At 36.5% G+C, this 17,719-nt stretch overlaps 1 protein-coding gene across 1 annotated transcript in view; it reads left to right on the top strand.

Moving 5' to 3' along the window:
• The window catches only part of TRDN (triadin), a 169,205-nt gene that overhangs the window by 71,796 nt on the left and 79,690 nt on the right, over positions 1–17,719 (top strand). Inside the window, exons 8-12 of the mRNA XM_038132155.1 lie at positions 1,836–1,895; positions 3,270–3,329; positions 5,864–5,923; positions 7,222–7,416; positions 12,036–12,095. Of these exons, the coding sequence (XP_037988083.1) occupies positions 1,836–1,895; positions 3,270–3,329; positions 5,864–5,923; positions 7,222–7,416; positions 12,036–12,095 (435 nt within the window). The remainder of the gene's footprint in view (positions 1–1,835; positions 1,896–3,269; positions 3,330–5,863; positions 5,924–7,221; positions 7,417–12,035; positions 12,096–17,719) is intronic.

Here is a 17,719-nt window from a genome sequence, read left to right as displayed (position 1 = left end):
AGGCCAAGAACTCAAGTGAAAGTGAACTTCCTGAAAGCTGTGCTTGACTAGGCCTTTCTAACAGTGTCTGATTGGAGCTTTTCTATTTCATATAAGTAATTCAAAGTGCCTTGAGCTGACAAGACTGATTTTAGAAGTTAATGGCAGGCATATAAATTGAGGTGTCTCTTAGAATGAATATTTATTGGTAGAAAATAGAATGGTGATAACATGGGAAATTTTTTCTGGGGTTTGGAAAAATGACAAAGCAAAAGCAATAATGTCCCATATTAAAATGTGAATTTATCTTTAGGACTTCTGTTATAGTGTGGAAAACCTGTGGAACTCTTCAACTTGATTTCACAGGAGAACAATATTTAATGTTTTATTAAGTTTCTTAGAACAGGAAAAAGATTACCCCAGCCAAACTCAGATAGTCACTGAAAAAAAAAGACAATTATGCTGCCTTAGCTTGCCATAAATCCTATTAATATTCTGTCTACCTAGTGGTATTTTTTCTTGAAGTGAACTATTTGTTTTATGTAGTGAGCTATTGCCAAAACTGCTACAGAAACACTACTGTGTATAGAGATTCTCTGTATTCACAGTGCTAATAAACATTACTGTAAAATAAATTTCAAAACTAAGACTATGAATGTGTGTCTTTCTGAGGTCCATTTCATTACAGTGTGACTGGCAGACTCTAGAGACTTCATCCCTGTATTTTTGTGGCTTATTTTCTACATTAAATACATTGCCTTTTCAAGATCAAGATAATGGAGAGTATAAATAGCATCCTATTCTAATCTATAATCAACTTCTGAGAAGAAGTTTAAGAAAGTTATTTAATGACATAGAGAGTAATTAGAAGTGTCTCAGTCACTTAATGGCATCTCAGTCAGAGATGTCAGCCATATTCTCAAGCATTTCATCACTATATTCTTAAAAATTTGGAAGCCTGAATATTGCCTACCACTCTTCTTTTGCATCCAGTTACATATGGAATTCATGGTACTGTAAAAGGAGTTTCTTATCTCCTCATGTTAGAGAAAAGGAGTTTTACTAAACTTGGATGAAATCGCCACAGGAGTTAGACTTAAGCTAGCTAGGCTTGCATTTTCACTGCTATTCTTTCAGAAGTGCTCCAAAACCCACATGCTTATTTTTTCGTTTTCTGGAACATTACGGTGTAAAATCCTAAGAAAAGAGAGTGAAAAATGTTCTGTGAACGAGTGGATAGCATGATGCAGTTTCCACTGTCATAATGTTAGTTTTACATTGCACATACTGGGTATCTAATTATGGTTCTGGGATGTTTATTGCCAGGGACTGATCTCAGCTAGTGTCCATGTCTGTATCCATTACTAACCATCCATATCCATTACTGGTTATCCATTTCAAGCCAGCTGGCAAGTCACAGAGGTATCATTTGCACATGTGATGCAGAGATTATGCTCCGAGATTGATTCCAGGGCTTTTACAACCTGTGTCTGACAGAGTATGGGGTGGCCAAGGTGAAGCCCTTTTCCTATCACAGGCAGCAGCATTTACTGTGAGCTGTGCCTTAGTAACCAAGAGTTTTCTGGAATTCTTCTGGAATTGACAGACAATTGCAAGAGATGATGTTGTGCAGCAAACATCTGAGGCATGTTGCCATGGCAGTAACTCGTTAGCCCGGGCTGGCTGCTCACACCCCTGTAGTATGATGCACACTGTAAAAATATGCACGGGGCAGCTCAGCAGTAACACTCTGCCACTTAGTATCCTAAGGCATCCTTGGTGAAATAGTTTTAAATTCTTAATTTTCCCGACTTTTTCTTTTTGGGTATATATATAACTCTTTCTTTCTTTCTTAGTGACAAGTAAAGACAAACTGGAAAGACAAGAGAAACCTGAAAAAAAGGAAAGGCATGCAGGTAAATATTTAATGTCAGAATTTATTTTACATTAGGAGGAACCCTAAAGCTTATTCTCTACTCAATTTCCATTTATGTATCCCTTTGATTGGAGAAAAAAAAAAGAGTTATGTGATATTATGAATAAAAATAATGAAATCATAAAAACGTTTGCAGTCTTACACACTAAGTAGCATTTCATATTCCTTCTGCATGTTTTTTGTTGGTTTGGTTCTTTCCTGGGGAAGGGAGATAATATATTTTGTACTCTGGATTAGTGTAATCTTATGATAATCACCGAGTATTTCCAACACTTGCAATAAGAATGGTTGCTAAGAGACTATGGTCACCTAAGAAAAAGGCACCTGACAGACCTTTCTCAGAGGTAATCAGGAAGGCCATGTGGAAAAAAGCATTTTAAATAAAATACTAAAATACTACATGGGGCCATTGCATAGCCACTGAGTAAGCCAGGACCAGTTCTTTCAGTAGTTATTTGCAATAAATAGCTGTTTTATCTTCCCCAGTTTTTACTTTCTTTTTAAACACCAGCTCCATGCTCATGCATACATTTTTGTGTTCCTAGGATAATCCCATATATCGTACTCAAATAGGCAACTGTGTGTTTTCACACACATGATCCCTGTAAGTCACCTCAGGGCACATCAGCCCATGCATATATCAGTTCTGCACATCCATGGACAAGTTACTGTGCACACATTAATCCCAAAAAATTAGCAAATCAGAGCCCACACAGGAGAATATTTCAGATTACCCACTACCCAGTGACTACTGCACAACTTGGGTGTATTCTGAAACCTGAGCCAGCAATCTAGGAACTGCAGAGCAGTTAATTTCAATTTGTAAGGTGGAAATTAAAAGCAAACAAAAAGCCCCAAAGAACATTAGTTATAATGTCACTGCAATTAGATTTGTAATTAATTATAGTGCTTAATCATTCATAGCTGGAAAAACTGCTAGTTGTTTCGTGGAGTTCAGAAAATCCTTCAGCAACTAACCAAAGTAATAAACAAGAAAGATAAAAAATATCAATAAACCAATACAAACCAATAAATTATGGGATATAAATATATTAAAGAAAGAAAAATATATAAATAAGTAGCACTCTCCTTGACTATCTTCTTTCATGGGATTACTGGAGATAGAAAGGCTGCTGCTCCTCCAGCCAATGGCAAAGACCTCAGTGATGACAGAGGAGTGTTTGAAAGTTCCAGTTCCATGTTTTGGCATCAACAACAAACAGCAGCAGCTGAATCAATCTTTCTCATTCTCTGCATGCATGACCAGGGTGCCTACTTGTGTTTCTTGACCCTTTTTCTCATTCAAATGTAATTTTTTTTTAATGACCATTAAGATTATTGGTTTTATTTCTAGTTGTTCACAAAGAGAAACCTGAAAAGCCAGAAAAACAAGAAAAGAGAGCACCGCCTAAAGGTATTTGGGATCATTATTAAAAGTTGTACAATTTAAGTGCTTGAAATCTTGGGGGAGTGTGGAGATAAGCATTTAAAGTACAAAGCTCTTCTAGTTCATGTTGAACACTTTTTGGGTGTTTTCTCTTTTGCTTGAGCAGGTCTTGATCAGCCCAAGTGAAGTCTTGTTCAGCATATTATTTTTTTTGCTTTACTCTCCTGTTTTGATGCACAGAGTTTATTAAAAATCATTCTTACACAGCTAAAGAATGAAACCTCTGACTATTTTCTTTGCATTCCCTGATGCCTTTTTCTCTACAAAGGGATTCAGTAATTTGCCTGCAAAGAAGTTTCTCTCTTGTGTATTAGTTTTCAACTGGATGCAGACTAATGCAAGAGTATTTACGATCTCTCGATCTGGGTCTTCCATCATATCCAATAATAGAATTTCATTTTCTTGCCTTTATTTTTTTCAATAACATTTTAATTTCAGTATATGATTTGCACTGTCTTCTATGGCAGCAGTGGCTTCGGTTAAGATTAACGTATCTAATAATTATCATATATATTATGAAGCAATATCGTGGGTGTGTGAGGGGTGATTTTCACTATTCTTTTGACTGATAATTCCCTCCTTGGCTATGGTTTGGACAGGGAAATTTAAAAATCCAATCACCTTGCCCTATTATGACATTTTTTTAAAGACTAATGTTTATTATTGCTTGGCATTTGAATGTTTTTGTCTGAGGTTAGATATTTCTCCATGGCAGGTATTTCTATAATGAAGTTCATTTTCACTCTTTGTCTCATTTTATTTTACTCAGTTGACTCTTGAAGAAAAAGTATACAACTATATTCATATCAGTTTGTTATGGAATTGAGATTAATCCCATGATGTTGAGATGCATGAATTAACTAGGTTTAATTTGAATATGTACAGACAATATAGGTACAAATATGTAAATCACTCTTTTTTTTTCTTTTTTTACTTAAACATAGTCTAAGGAGAAATGTAAACCAGAAAGTAAAATTGAAGAAAGAAAGAAAGCAGAATGAAGACCTAAAGCCTTAAAAAAACTTTGAAGTGTAGCCATTGTCCAGTCTCTCTTTTACAGGGATATTGTTCATTTTTTTCTACTTTCAGTGTATAGCTTGAAAGTGTGGGATTTTTTTTCATAAAATGAAATCATGCTCAAGTAAGCCAGAGAAAATAAATGCCCATAGTGTCTGTGTTGATTTGAAAAGCAAATAACTTCCAAGAATCACTGAGATAGTCTTAATAAGCAGCCAGCCTCTTTACCCATTTATCTTCTGCTAGCTAACCAAATAATCACTCAGAGCCTTAATGTGTTTAATAACAGCCATGACCCCCGTCACTGGCTGGAAAATTTTATGAAGAATTTGGACACTGTAGCTGCAGAGCTTTGTGGCTGCAGTGTGACATAGCCATGCTGCCCTCTCTTGGGTAGTTTCCCTGCCGTGAGCCCCTATGGCATCAGGGCGTGAGGACAGTTTTCCTCAGCATGTCCAAAGGGGCACTTCTGCCAGCACTGTGTTGCTGAGCTTTCCATTGACAGGCCCACCTCCCTTTTCTCAGGGGTTTGCTCTACACTGGATTAGCTACCAGCAGTGCTGAGGGGCTGCTTCAAACACTTGCAGCCCCTAGTAAATTAAAGTGTTCAGGCTCTGGCCAGCTCTGGGGAATGGACATACCGGAAACTGTGTGGCTACTTCCCACACAGTCAGCAGGTTTTCTTTATGCTCATTACAAAGACGCAAGGTAATTCTTCAGACTCTGATAAAGGCTCCAGAAAGTCTCAGTGATATGAGTGTTTTTTAAACACATCATCTAAAAACATCTTAAAAAAATAAAACCAAGTCTAAATATCAATCATGTCTCGTACAGGCTGGAATTCCAGGATGGAATTCAGTTAGAGAGGATCGCTATTATGTAGTTATCAGTTGAAAGAAGTGTCATTAACTCTCAAGGCTGGTTTGCTCTGGTATTCTGTCTGGATGGTGACCAGGAGAGCAAATATAGAGGTCTGCATAAAATTTTAGCAGCCTTTCTGGAACACAGTCGTGTGTGTGTGTGTTTACACAGTGTATCTTATGCAGACATGAACTCACTCAAGCTGAGCTGTGAAGTGAACACCAGACTAATGGCTGTGTTTGTCGACAATGAGCCCAAGCTAAGAAAAACACCTTTCTGTAAGACAAATACAGCTACAAGGCTTCCTGTTGGCTGTAGCACAAAGCCAAGTCCGTGTCTGCTCAGCACTTGACATGAGCAAGTTTGTTTCATCTGGACTATGCAGTAAAAACATTCCCTAGGAAGCTTCAGATCTGTGTGACTCACTTGTCTTCTGGTAAGGGAGCCTCTACAGATATTTTGAAGTTTTTTACCCCACTATATGAAGTTGAAAACAATTTTGAAAACTGAAAAACAAGAATTGCAAGGAAATGTGAAATTTCCAGTGATTATGTTGTGTTTTGGCAATATTTTCTTGTTCTTTGTGAGATTTTTCCCTAATATACAATTGTTCTCATTTCTAGTAACTCAAAAAGATGCACCTGAAAGACATGAAAAAGCTGAAAAGAAACCTCCTCCCAAAGGTATTTATTTATCTATACTACAGTTTTTTAAGCTGAATTGACATTGAAATGCAAAAATTTTATTTTATTCAAACAGAGATTGTAAATGTGTGTGAGAAATCAGCTACATGAAACTAAAATGAAATGAATATATAATCAGAATTAAAATGTTTGTAGAACATCCAGGGGTTAATTCTATGCTTGATCCCTTTCAGAATCCATTGCAATTTCAAATTGAGAATAAAAGTATGACCCACCATTTCACTGAAAACAAGTAAGCCTACTTGCAAGTGATCTGACATACATTTTCATTATAACTAGTGAAGGAAATTAATTCTCCATTAGCCAACAATACCTCGTTTTGTCTGGGAGTAGTAACACTCTTATATCTGAATTCCAGTTTGCAATAGTTAGATATTTCAGTTTACATATTGATAAAATCAGTTTAGTTATCTCATTGATTTAACAGAAATAGAAGTCTAGAGCCATACAGAAAACATAAATTTGGTAGCATAAAAGTTTTGCCTCAAGGGTGGAGACATTTAGATCTATGAAGAAAACAGGAGTATGGACTTTGCACTAAACAGATTAATTTAAAACTTATGCAGTGGTAGTTTATACTACTGTTGTATTTTCCATTGGGGTGAACTAGAAACACACATGCTGGGAGCATGCATGTCTCAAGTGAGAAAAAGTTGCTGACACACAAAAGCAGAAAGAATGCTTTGGGTCTCACCAAGCTCTGTGTTGCTTCAGCTACTGATGTTTACAGTGTCAATGGTAATTCTCCTTGGAAGCCTCCTCACTCTGCTAAAGGGCATCTCATTAATTGGTCTTAGACACTTTCAGCCCTGAGAATTGGTGTAGAGTCAGACTCAAAAACTCAAAACTTCTTGGACTGAGACCTAGAATCAATTCATGAAAGCAACCCTTAAAAATAACCACACACTATTTTTCCAGCTTACAACAGAGTTTAATTCAGAAGTCTGAACTTGTACAGATAGTACCTCCCATATTTGTTTGCTTAATGACCAAATATGATAAAAACTATCATATTGGAAACAATATTATTTGCCATATTCTATTATATTCAGCATCAGCCAAGCTTGTGGTATAGCACTGAAGATAAGGGCTCTTTGGATCTCATATTTCTGTTTAATTCTGCCTGGTTTGAGGGGATTATAGTTTTCATCACATTTTACTGAGCTGTTAATAATGAGGAAATGCTCATTATTAATAGCACAATATAAAGTAAATGGCACTGAATGTTATGTTGGGGCAGAGAATGACACTGAGAGCTTTTTCTTTATTACCTGCAGAGGAGAAGAAAGTAAAGAGCACTAAGGTGGAAGCAAAAGTTAAAAAGGAAGTGAAGGATGGAAAAGGAGAAGCAAAGACGGCAGAGAAGGTCAAGCAAGCAGAGACAAAAACAACAGAAACTGGGCTAATAAAGGCCAAAACGAAAGTTAAGGAGGAGAAAGCTCTTCAGACTGTAACTAAATCGGACAAGAAAGGTAAACAAAATGAGGAGGAAACAGATGAAGATCCTAAAAAGGTAGTAGGAAAGAAAGAGAGAGAATGGAGTTAAATCTGTCAAGGACCAAAGTGCACCCATGAAAAACAAAAGCACAGTACAAATAAATTCCACATGAACCTCACACTGCTATGACGTGATTACAGAAAATAAAATAAGTTTAATTATATAATCAGAAAGTTCTAGAAGTTTGTCATGGCTAAAGTTTCATTTTAATTTAAATCCTTTACCAAGGACCAATTTCTCTTCAGATTGAGACTTTGTGGATTTGCTCAGTAGCATCTAATGCAGTAGATTGCAAGCAGAGTTATTTTTGCAAATTCAGACTGTCCAATAACCTATTGGGAATTTACATTTGTTTCTACATTTGCATGTGTCCTCTGTAACCATAATGAAAGTAGCAACAGTGTAAAAGGAATGTAATAATTTATCTAACATCGTATTGTATGAGGCTGTCGGGTTATCAGGTATTGTACAATATAGTGACATACCTGCCTGATAGAACTTAATGTGAACAGCTTCCAAATTTCTTCCAAAAAGGAAAGAAATGCGATTACTTTAGTGTAAGGACGAAAATAAGTGTTGAAACAAAGAGTCAATGTACATCAACACCATATAGTTAACAAGGTGTTAACTATATGCTATACTTTGTCAGAGTAAGCCTGGGTTCTTCTACTCCCAGGTTGCACAGACTGGTTCCCTGATTTCCCTGTGGCATTTTCATGGCATTAAGTACAATTTTGTATGAATGAAGGCAGCAGGGTCTGGCTTTTTGTATGAACTGCCACACTGCAGCCACGGGATTATTCTGACATTGAAAGAGGCAGCTCAGTGTTGCACAGTGCACCTATCTGATCCTTTCAGCTCTTAACCACAGATAAATTGCTGTGCCGGAGCACCAGAGAAGCTGTCCCTGCCTGGATATCTGAGTTTGCCTGATCAGATTCTCTCAGAATTTCATAACCATTGCTCTGGACCCTTTAGGAGTTTCCTAAACTATACTTTTCTAGAAAACTGAGAGTTTGAGACATAGCTCACTTTCTGACATACATAGTGCGCTGAACTAGTATTTTTTAACATTTATTTGTATTCCAGTTAATTTTGTCCTTCACTTGAAATACTGGGACCTTTGAGGCATGGAATCAAAGCACCATCTATCACACTGATAGCTGTGACCAAAGACAAGGTTCAGCAAATTGTTGAGTTCACTTGGGAGGTTAAGATCTTTCAATTTTTTGTTTGTTCTGGCAGGGTTTCAGTGCACAGTGGGGCCCGCTCCATACTGTTCAGGATAAAGCTCTCAAAAAGAAATGCTGTGCAGATGACAACAAAATATTTAAGTAGGGATCAAAGATTACAGAGATAGAATAGTGGTGGGGGTTTTTTTGTTTGTTGAGGGGTTTTTTTTGTAGGATTTCCAACAACTTAAGCTGATAAATATTAGCAAAATGATCTTGACAACAAATATTAACAGATCATTTTGTAAGTCTGCTTTAGAGCGTGATCCAGTGACTGTGCATGGGATCCCTGCAGGCAAAAATGAGAATAAGCAGATGGAGTGGAGGAAGGAAGGAGCCGCTTCAACTGCCTTTATCACTGGAGACAGTGAACATCTAGGGCTATGCACATCTAGTGAAAGCTGCATTTCCTACTGTCGTGCTTCCTTTTCCCACCAAAAGCTACTGCTGCCCAGCTAGACGCTCTAAAAAAATTCATTTTTATATTTCAGTCCCACTGTGACCCAAGGTGAACATAATTTTAAAATCAATACAGTTTTTCCGAGATTTCCTGATCCTGCAATATTTATTTGCTCAAGGAAGTAGTTCTGCCAGCTTATCTGAAACTGTAAAAATACAGGAGTGACCACAAAAGAGTTTTTGCATAATCTCATATTGAAATTAAGAATTAAAAAGATAGGTCTTCTTCCTGGGTAAATCACATTAAGTCAAACAACAAAAACATCTATGTGTATTTTTATCATTAAGAATCTAGTCTCATATTTTGATGTGGTCTTTTAGTACTTATATGAATATTCATGCCATCATTACAGAGTTATAGGTAAAAACTAAAGTGTGAAATTCTCCTTTTAATAAGGGATTTTAGATTAAAATGGATTTTTAGCCATGTAGAGGCACTTGAAATATCATATTCATTTAAAATTCCTTAGATTTCAATCTTTACTGATTGGTAGCATTCCTATGAACTTAAATAGGATGTTATAGTGCACCTTGACATGCCATATGGAAATTATATTTTTGTTATTGAGAATTTTACATTCTGCCTTTAATTTGTTTTATAAATCCCATTTTTTTAAGTAGAGTTGCTGAATATATAATATAAGGAGAAATTAATATGAAATCTTATTTCTGAGGTACAATCAAGATAAAGGCCTTTTTTAAAGTCTTTTCAAATTACATTTCCACAAAACAAAATGAACCCACAAAAAAAAAAAACAACCCCTCACAACAACAACAAAAAACAGATAAACAAAATCAACAACAGAGTCTGGTTTATTTCTGGTCCATACTACTAAGTTTAAAGAATAGGTTATTTCAATATCAATGAAATGGTGTGATTCTAGGGCCTCAAGCTATGTCTACATCACAACCCAAATGGAAGCAGCACAGGCTTGTGCTCTGCCCTGGGACTGTCCATGTAGTGTGTTGTCCCCTGCCATAGTTTTGGTCCGTACCCCCTCGCAGTCTTTTGTACAATGTACAGATGGTTCAAGAAAAACAGCTTTTTGTGCAAGAACTGTGTCCTGCCATTTGCTTTCTAGGCTAAAGTGTTGGCATCACTCCATTTTATTTGTGAATACTTACTGAGGCCCTATTGCAACTGTGTCAAAGTCAGTGCAAACACTTTTCTGGTTTCAGTAGCTTTAGGTGGGCTTAAGAAAACAGATCTGTACATGTTTTCTCACACACTGGTTTTGGGGTTTTTTTTCAGAATTATCATATAGACTTAGGGCAGATTCTGCAGTCTTAAGGAAGGAATGCAAAGCTGGAGTCAGCCAGAATGATAAATTTGAATTCCCAAATATGAAAGTAAAAATTATTATGAATATTCATTAGCGGTTTTAAAGGCAATGTTTACAGCCACAGCCCTGAGTACATGCTGAAAGTTTTGCCCCGGGCTCTACAATCCTTAGTAGTATGGCCCTTGCCATCTCACTGACACAAAACAGCTGCCTTGGCTTCTATGAACTACAAAAAACGTTTGGACATTTGTTGAGTTGGTAAGCCTTTTCCTAACTTCTACATCTGCACAGGAAATAATGACTTGAAAGCTGTAGCTCTTCATCCAAGGACTGCTGTATCAGTCAACATAACCGAGCAGCAGTCACACACATGCCTCAGCATCAAGTAATACTGATGGAGCAGTGACCTATGTATGAAAGTCAGTAGTGTAACAAGTGTCTCATACTCGGCAATTACAGTTTGCATTTAAATGTAACAGCAATGCCATTTTAAAAACTTTGATTGTTCCAAAGCCGGCATAAGTTTATTGTAGAATTGGGGGGAAGCAAGTGGCTTTGAGAGGCTTTGAGAGTAGGACAGAGATGCCACAGGTGGTGGAGAGAGGAAGAGATGTAATTTCTACAGTGTAGGAACTGGGCTAGAAGAGCCTCGGACCGATGGATGAATATGCTTCACTCAAGGACGACTGAGAACTGACTTAGCTAACCACACCTGGCATTTAGACATCAACATTTGCTTTCAAAGCAAATGCCCATTAGAGTCCACTGGGGTAACAAGATTTTTTTTCTGACCTGCTGAAGAATACAGCAATATTGAAATTCTTTCATGCTCAGTTAAAGCTGATGACTTTTCCTCACCATTCTTAATGTTAGAAATTTTTATTAAGCTCTCCAGCACTGCTTATGTATAGGACAAATTAATAGACAATCAACACTTCTGGAATCAGCATTTTATTTAGATTCAGAAGCCTTAATTTCTGAATAGTGTAGTTTAAAAAAAAAGTGTATATATATATATATATATATATATATATATATATATATATATGTATTTGCAAAGATTAGTGTTTTGAAAATGATTCTGTAGCATAACAGTAAAATTCTGTGGAAAATCTTGTTGTTGTAGAGTGTAAGTACACAGAGTTTTCTTTATATTCCCATTCACTAAATACACATATTTATTATATTTGTTAACATAATACTACAATACAAAACCTTTTTTTTTAATCTTCTATCAGCTGTCTGTGAAATTGATCTTCACAGATGATGAAAAGTCTATGAGATCTATGGCCAGGCAGCAGTTTGCACTGGGCTGTGCATGGGGTTAGGATATATGCCAAGCAAAGCTGGCCCAGCAAAAGAGGTGGTGGCTCTGGGACGCTGGAAGCTCTGCAGTTCTTGGCTAGAGGTTTTCAATCTGGACAACAAATTGTCACTTTCTAAACATGTGAACCACTTGAAGGTCAGGAAAAAACCTCAAATATATAATAAGTACGACTACCTGTGAAAAGGCTACTAAGATATCTTTGCACTGCCAAACTTTATCTTCACTGTTAAATACAAATGACATTCTAAATTTACTTTCTTCATTACTTTTCTTTTCCGTTTTGCTCTGTTAGATCAATATGCATTCTGTCGCTATGTGATTGACATGTTTGCACAAGGGGATTTTTATCCAGGTACTTTCCTATATCATTGAACTCTGTTCTAATATTCTGTTTCCCTGCAAGTTTTTGCTCCTTGATGTATTAAAAGTGTGGTTTTTTTATTATTGAAAGGTCTCACAAGAGCAACAAAGAGTGTGCAAATAGTTTTAATAAAGCATAAGAGCTAATGGCTGTTTTATTAAAGCTTCTAATTTTCTGTCTACAATGCATGAATTAAAATCAAGGTTATGTTAAAAGTAGAGTCAATGGAAAACTGTAGAAATTGCTGAAATTTTCCATGTTTCTTTGGGCTGAGACGCAAGAGAAAGGAGCTTATTGTTAATAGCTTATTATTTGGTTTATTAGGGTTTTTTTCCTCCACAAATAGCAAGGCTTAACTCCAAAATACTTCAAAAATAGAACTTCCATTGTTGTCAGTATATAAAATACCTTAGCTGATCCACCACTTGTGTGCTTTATCTTCTCTATTCCCACATCTTCATGCTAATCTGTTCTAACACAGACACCTAATTCCTCACAGAAAAAAGAAGATAGAACTACTGATGATGACTGAGCATCATCTCATAATATTAAGTCAGTCGACCCTGACCTTATTTAATAAATACTATTCCCGCTGAAGTCTAGACATATTTTAAAAAGACATAACCTTAGGAGTGAAAAGCAATAATATTCATGAGAAGAAATAAGGAGAGAATATTTAAGGACACTCTAAACCTTACCAGCTTTGTTTGTTCAGTTATTTGCTCAACAAGCTCTCCACTGGTACACCTCTGAACTGGTTGCTGTTTTTCTTATCTGTGCCTGTGGCTTACATCCTCTCTTGACATGCCCAGGCTCAGACAGAGCTGGGAAGTCCTAAGGATGTAGCTGAGAAGGAAAGACTCTCACAAAGGGGAGAGGGAGGAGACAGATTTTTGTAGAGAGAAAATGAACAAGCTTGGGATTCAGTAGGGGGAGGGTTCCATTAAAAGAAAGGAAAATACTGCATCTCCTAGAGGACTTCTAAAGACAACCAGTTATAAACAGAGGGACTGCTTTAGGCTCAGAGAGGGAGAATGATTAGCCAAAACTTCCAGAGACTTGATCATGCTTTGATTTAAAAAATAACACCCTGTACCAATGTGAATGATGTAGTTTCTGGATTTACACAGCTGTACCATCAACAATTCACATAAGAAATGCTTTCATGGAGATCTTCAAGATCTTTTTTACAGCTCTCCCGACATTTATGAGCGGCAGCAAATAAGCCCTTTTTTCCCAGAAAGCTCTCTGGCCTGTTTGACCCTCTCCTGAGGCAAAGCAGATGTGCTGTAGGAAGGGACAGTTTGGGTTTTTTTCAGTTTTGACTTTTCCAGCTACAAGGAAAATGGGAAATCCATGAAGGGGAGCAGTGAAATAGAGAATGAAGTCTGTAGTGACTTGAATTTTAGAAAATAAAAGACATGACTCTTCCCTTCCAGTGTTTGTCTTGTGTCATACCAGTGTGATAAGAAACCACAGGTTAAAGAGCTCAAATACATTAAATGAACATAGCGTGATCAGATGGCCTTACAAGTGAATGAAAAACTAGGGTGACAGGTTTAGGCTCCAAAAAGTGGAAATAAGTCTTAAAGTATCTTAAATAATCTAATTTCTAGGTGAAGTGGAAAAGGACTACCCTTAACATCTCCCAAAGTCCACCTGGGGCTTCACCTGTAAAGTCACTGCTTTTTTGACCTCTCAAGTCACTTGTTGAGCCTTGAAGTTAATTGCTGCAGATGGCTGTTGTGCTGAAGCCACATGGGTTTTTATGAGAGGGAAAAAAAAAAAAAAAAAAGCATTGCCTTCAAAATGAACTTTATTCAACCCACCAGCTGTGAAAAGCAATGCTGGAACATCCAGATTCCAGAAACACTGCTCAGTGTTTCTGAGAAGCAAAGTAGAGGTCAGGTATGATCAGCCTTGGTTTATGAAAATCATTGAGAAGAGAGCCACCAAACAGTATCTATTGGTTTGTTACAGTCCTTCTCAGGCAAAGTGCTCATTTTACACTGTCCTTTTGTGAACAGAAGTATTGCTGTAATTCATTTCACTGAATAAATAAATGTGAGGAAAACACCCTTTAATAACCCTAATATCCAATTAGATTTAAAATCTGGTATATTTTATCCTTTTTTTCTATCTGTATATTTTATGGTAAAGAACTTTGTCCAAACAAAGAGTTCTAAGTGCAAATCAGCTGAGGAATTTAATTACAGTCACCTTGACACTGCAATTCTTTCAAACAAGGAATAATATCTATCAATCTCAACATTACCATTTGTGAAGGAGAAAAAAATTTTATCATAGAAAATTCCTTTGCATAGACATATTGGGATTTTCTGTGGTTGATTGCATCAAACATGAATTCTGATTCCTTAGACTAAATTTATAATGTCATTATTAGTAATATCATTCAGCATTTTTTCTTACAAAGTACTTCTGCAATGTTTCTATTATAAAAAATCATATACATTGCTATAAGATTAAGGGGTTTTATTTTTATATAAATATTAAGCAAGAATTTATAGAAAAATAGTTCACTTAATGCATTTTATAGTGTTCAATCAATTAACATTAAAAGTGAAGCTCAGTTCCTTAGGTTTCATCAATAAATACACTTCTTAAAATACATCAAATAATGCATTTTGTCAGTCACATCAATCTGCTGGAGGTCAGTTAATGCTCTTATGTTGATTTTAACAAATGAAGCTGAAATATTATTCACCTGCTCAAAGTTTCATCATGACAATGCAGTCTTAGCTATAAAAAATGAATGAAATGTACACAGGGAATTCAAGGAATCCATATAAGGAAGAATTTTTGCCAAGACGCTTCATGCAGCATTGGCTGGTTTTCTTGTTTCGCTGGTTAGTATTTGTCCTTGATACTGACAAATTTCATGGATGTCCTCCTTTAAAACCCAATAATTGTATCAATAGCAAATAACTTCTAAGACTTATATTTTTTTATGAAAGAGAAGTATTTGAAGCTCTCAGCTCTTTACAATGATAATAGGGGAGTTTTAGCCATAAACTCATTTTCTCTAATCCAGAAGTCCTTCCCGTGACTATCATGACCTCAACAGTGACCAGTTGGGTTCTACTGATACATTTAGAGGTAGACCGTTTGAGGCCCACTGCACACAGTATGGAAAACTGCTTTCTGATTTTATCTCTTGAGAAATGGGCCTTAAAAATATTTTTTTACTTTCTGTCTAACAAGCTCATGATAAGTGACAATTTCTCAGAGGAACTACTGAAGCACCTTTCATAGATTTTCTGGTCCTATTTCTCCCTGGACTACAGTTGCTCAGCCGAGGCAGTGCTGTCTCAGCATTGACAAATTGCTCTGCCCGAACTGCTTTGTTCTCCTTTTGTCTGGCTGTAAAGGAAGAATTAATATGCATTTCTTTCAGGACTAGTTTTCCAAGTTTTCTTTATAAAGATTAAAACCTTAGGTGGAAAGCTTGATTATTTAAGAATATTAGTTCTGACTGGTACCTTTATTTTTTTTACTGGCATTTCCAAGTCCAAGGTAGAATTTTTGGATGCAGAAGGTCACTGACATATAGTTTAATGGATATAGTCTACTCCATGTATTTGACAATTTGTTTGATATTCCTGTATTTTGTTCTATTCCTAATGTTCTTATTCATAGTTTATGTTTTATTGGTAGGAGAAAGGCTTCTATTTTAGCAGAAATTTTAAAACTTGTTTTCATAACTATTTTTGACTTTAGTGAGTTTGAAATCCTCACCCATGTGGAGGGATTTCAGGGGTACTAATTGGTCACTCTTTCAACATGGATCACATGATTCTCTAAGTTAACTGGATCTACTCTATTTTATTCCCTCCCCCGGGCCATAATCCTGTTCCCTACTCTTCCCCTGCTTTCCTCGCAATGCTTGCCAGTCACTAGTCTTGACAGATCAAGGAGCTGTTCTGATGAAATGCCTTTTTTGTTTTGCAACTACTGAAACTGAATTCTTGCATGTCTGTCTTTCTGCATGGCACCTCAGCATGTTGTTGTGCATGCTGAATTAAGAATGATAAGCATGTCTTGGGTTTTTAGTAATGAAATGCACTTTTTTTTTTCTCATAGGCATGTTATCTACTTGTGATGTGATTTTGTTTTCTTTTTAATAACTTAGAAGTTTATTTTGCATGCATACCTTTACTCTGTTCTGGTTTTGGTTAAACCACTTGCATTTCACAGTACACCCGACTCTCTACTGGACGATCTTTACAGCTGCTTAATTCACAACAAAGACAGTGAGAACACAGATGTGGTATTATTCACAATTTGGACTTTCTAAAACCTTAGCACTGAAGCACATGATTGCCCTATGGAGCTTGTACCACTACATAGCTGTTTCCAATAACAGCTAGACTGCAAAGGAATGTGGCCATATCAGTTCCTTTCATGAATGTACCCTTGTATTTATTGTGTATTTCCATGCCAGAGTCTCAAAGCCCGTCCCAAAGCCAATATGAAAGCCAATGTGTTGTAGGCAATTTTACTTATCTTATACTGTTGAAGAAAATATATGATTTGGAGAAATTCACCAGGATTTCTGGTATGTGTACGTTGCAAGAGAGTATCCCATAGGGTAAAACAGTCATCCCACCTTCTCAAAATAATCGTTGAAGCCTCACCTTTTGCACATGTGCTCATAAAACCCCTTCCCCCACACACCTCTAACCACCCCACACCCCCCCCCCCCGGCAAACTTGAAGAATCAAGAAATAAGGGCAAATTGTGATGAGTATCCCTGGGGAATCTCACAGACTGCTTGTTCCTGAAAAGTGTAGGCTGAAAATCCTTCAGGCCTACAATTTTCTTCCAAGGCTTACCTCTTCCTCATTGTCAAGAAATATTCTGTTAAAGAGAAGGGACTACCGTTACTACAAAATATGGCAAGAGAATTTCAAGACTGTCAGTATGATACTTGCCATTTAATAGCCTTAAAATATGGAGATACTGGTATAAAGGTACATCAATATTAAAAGATGGTGGACTATATTACTGTGAAAAAAAACCCAACCAACCAACCAAACAGACAAAAAAAAAAAACCCTACAACAATAAAGACTAATTTAGAAAGTAAAAATGCCTGTATTTGCCGTGGGTGGGCTGTAGCACTGGAACTAAATACTTGCCCTCCGCTGTTCCGATAGCAAAACGCTTTAGGCTCTTGAACTATTTTTAAGTGTCACTCCTACTTGATTAGACTAGGATGTGTTATGGATATCTCAATGACAGGGAGTAACATTTCTACTTGTTACGCTTACTTTACATTTACATGGAGATAACTTTGATATAGTTTCCCTGGGGATATATTTAATGAAGTGCAATTAGAAAAAGAAGTAAAAATCAGTCATAATAAATAAGAAAGCATATTATTAGCTTGCTGTTTGGAAAAATTCAGCATGAAAAACTTTCAGCTGAGTTATGGCCTTTCATATTTGAGAGTAAATGCTAAAGGAATATTATTTTTTCCTATGGAGAGATGCTTTCTGGTGCAAGCTACTCAATAGCCCCGTCCCCAGTAGGAGAAGACAAGCAAGCCAGATATTTGTTTGAGAGAAATACTAAAGCAAAATATGGGAGGCAGTG

The sequence above is a fragment of the Motacilla alba genome, chromosome 3 (genome assembly GCF_015832195.1).
Source record: "Motacilla alba alba isolate MOTALB_02 chromosome 3, Motacilla_alba_V1.0_pri, whole genome shotgun sequence".
Taxonomy (NCBI): Eukaryota; Metazoa; Chordata; class Aves; order Passeriformes; family Motacillidae; genus Motacilla; species Motacilla alba.
This window is presented reverse-complemented; position numbering and strand designations above follow the sequence as displayed.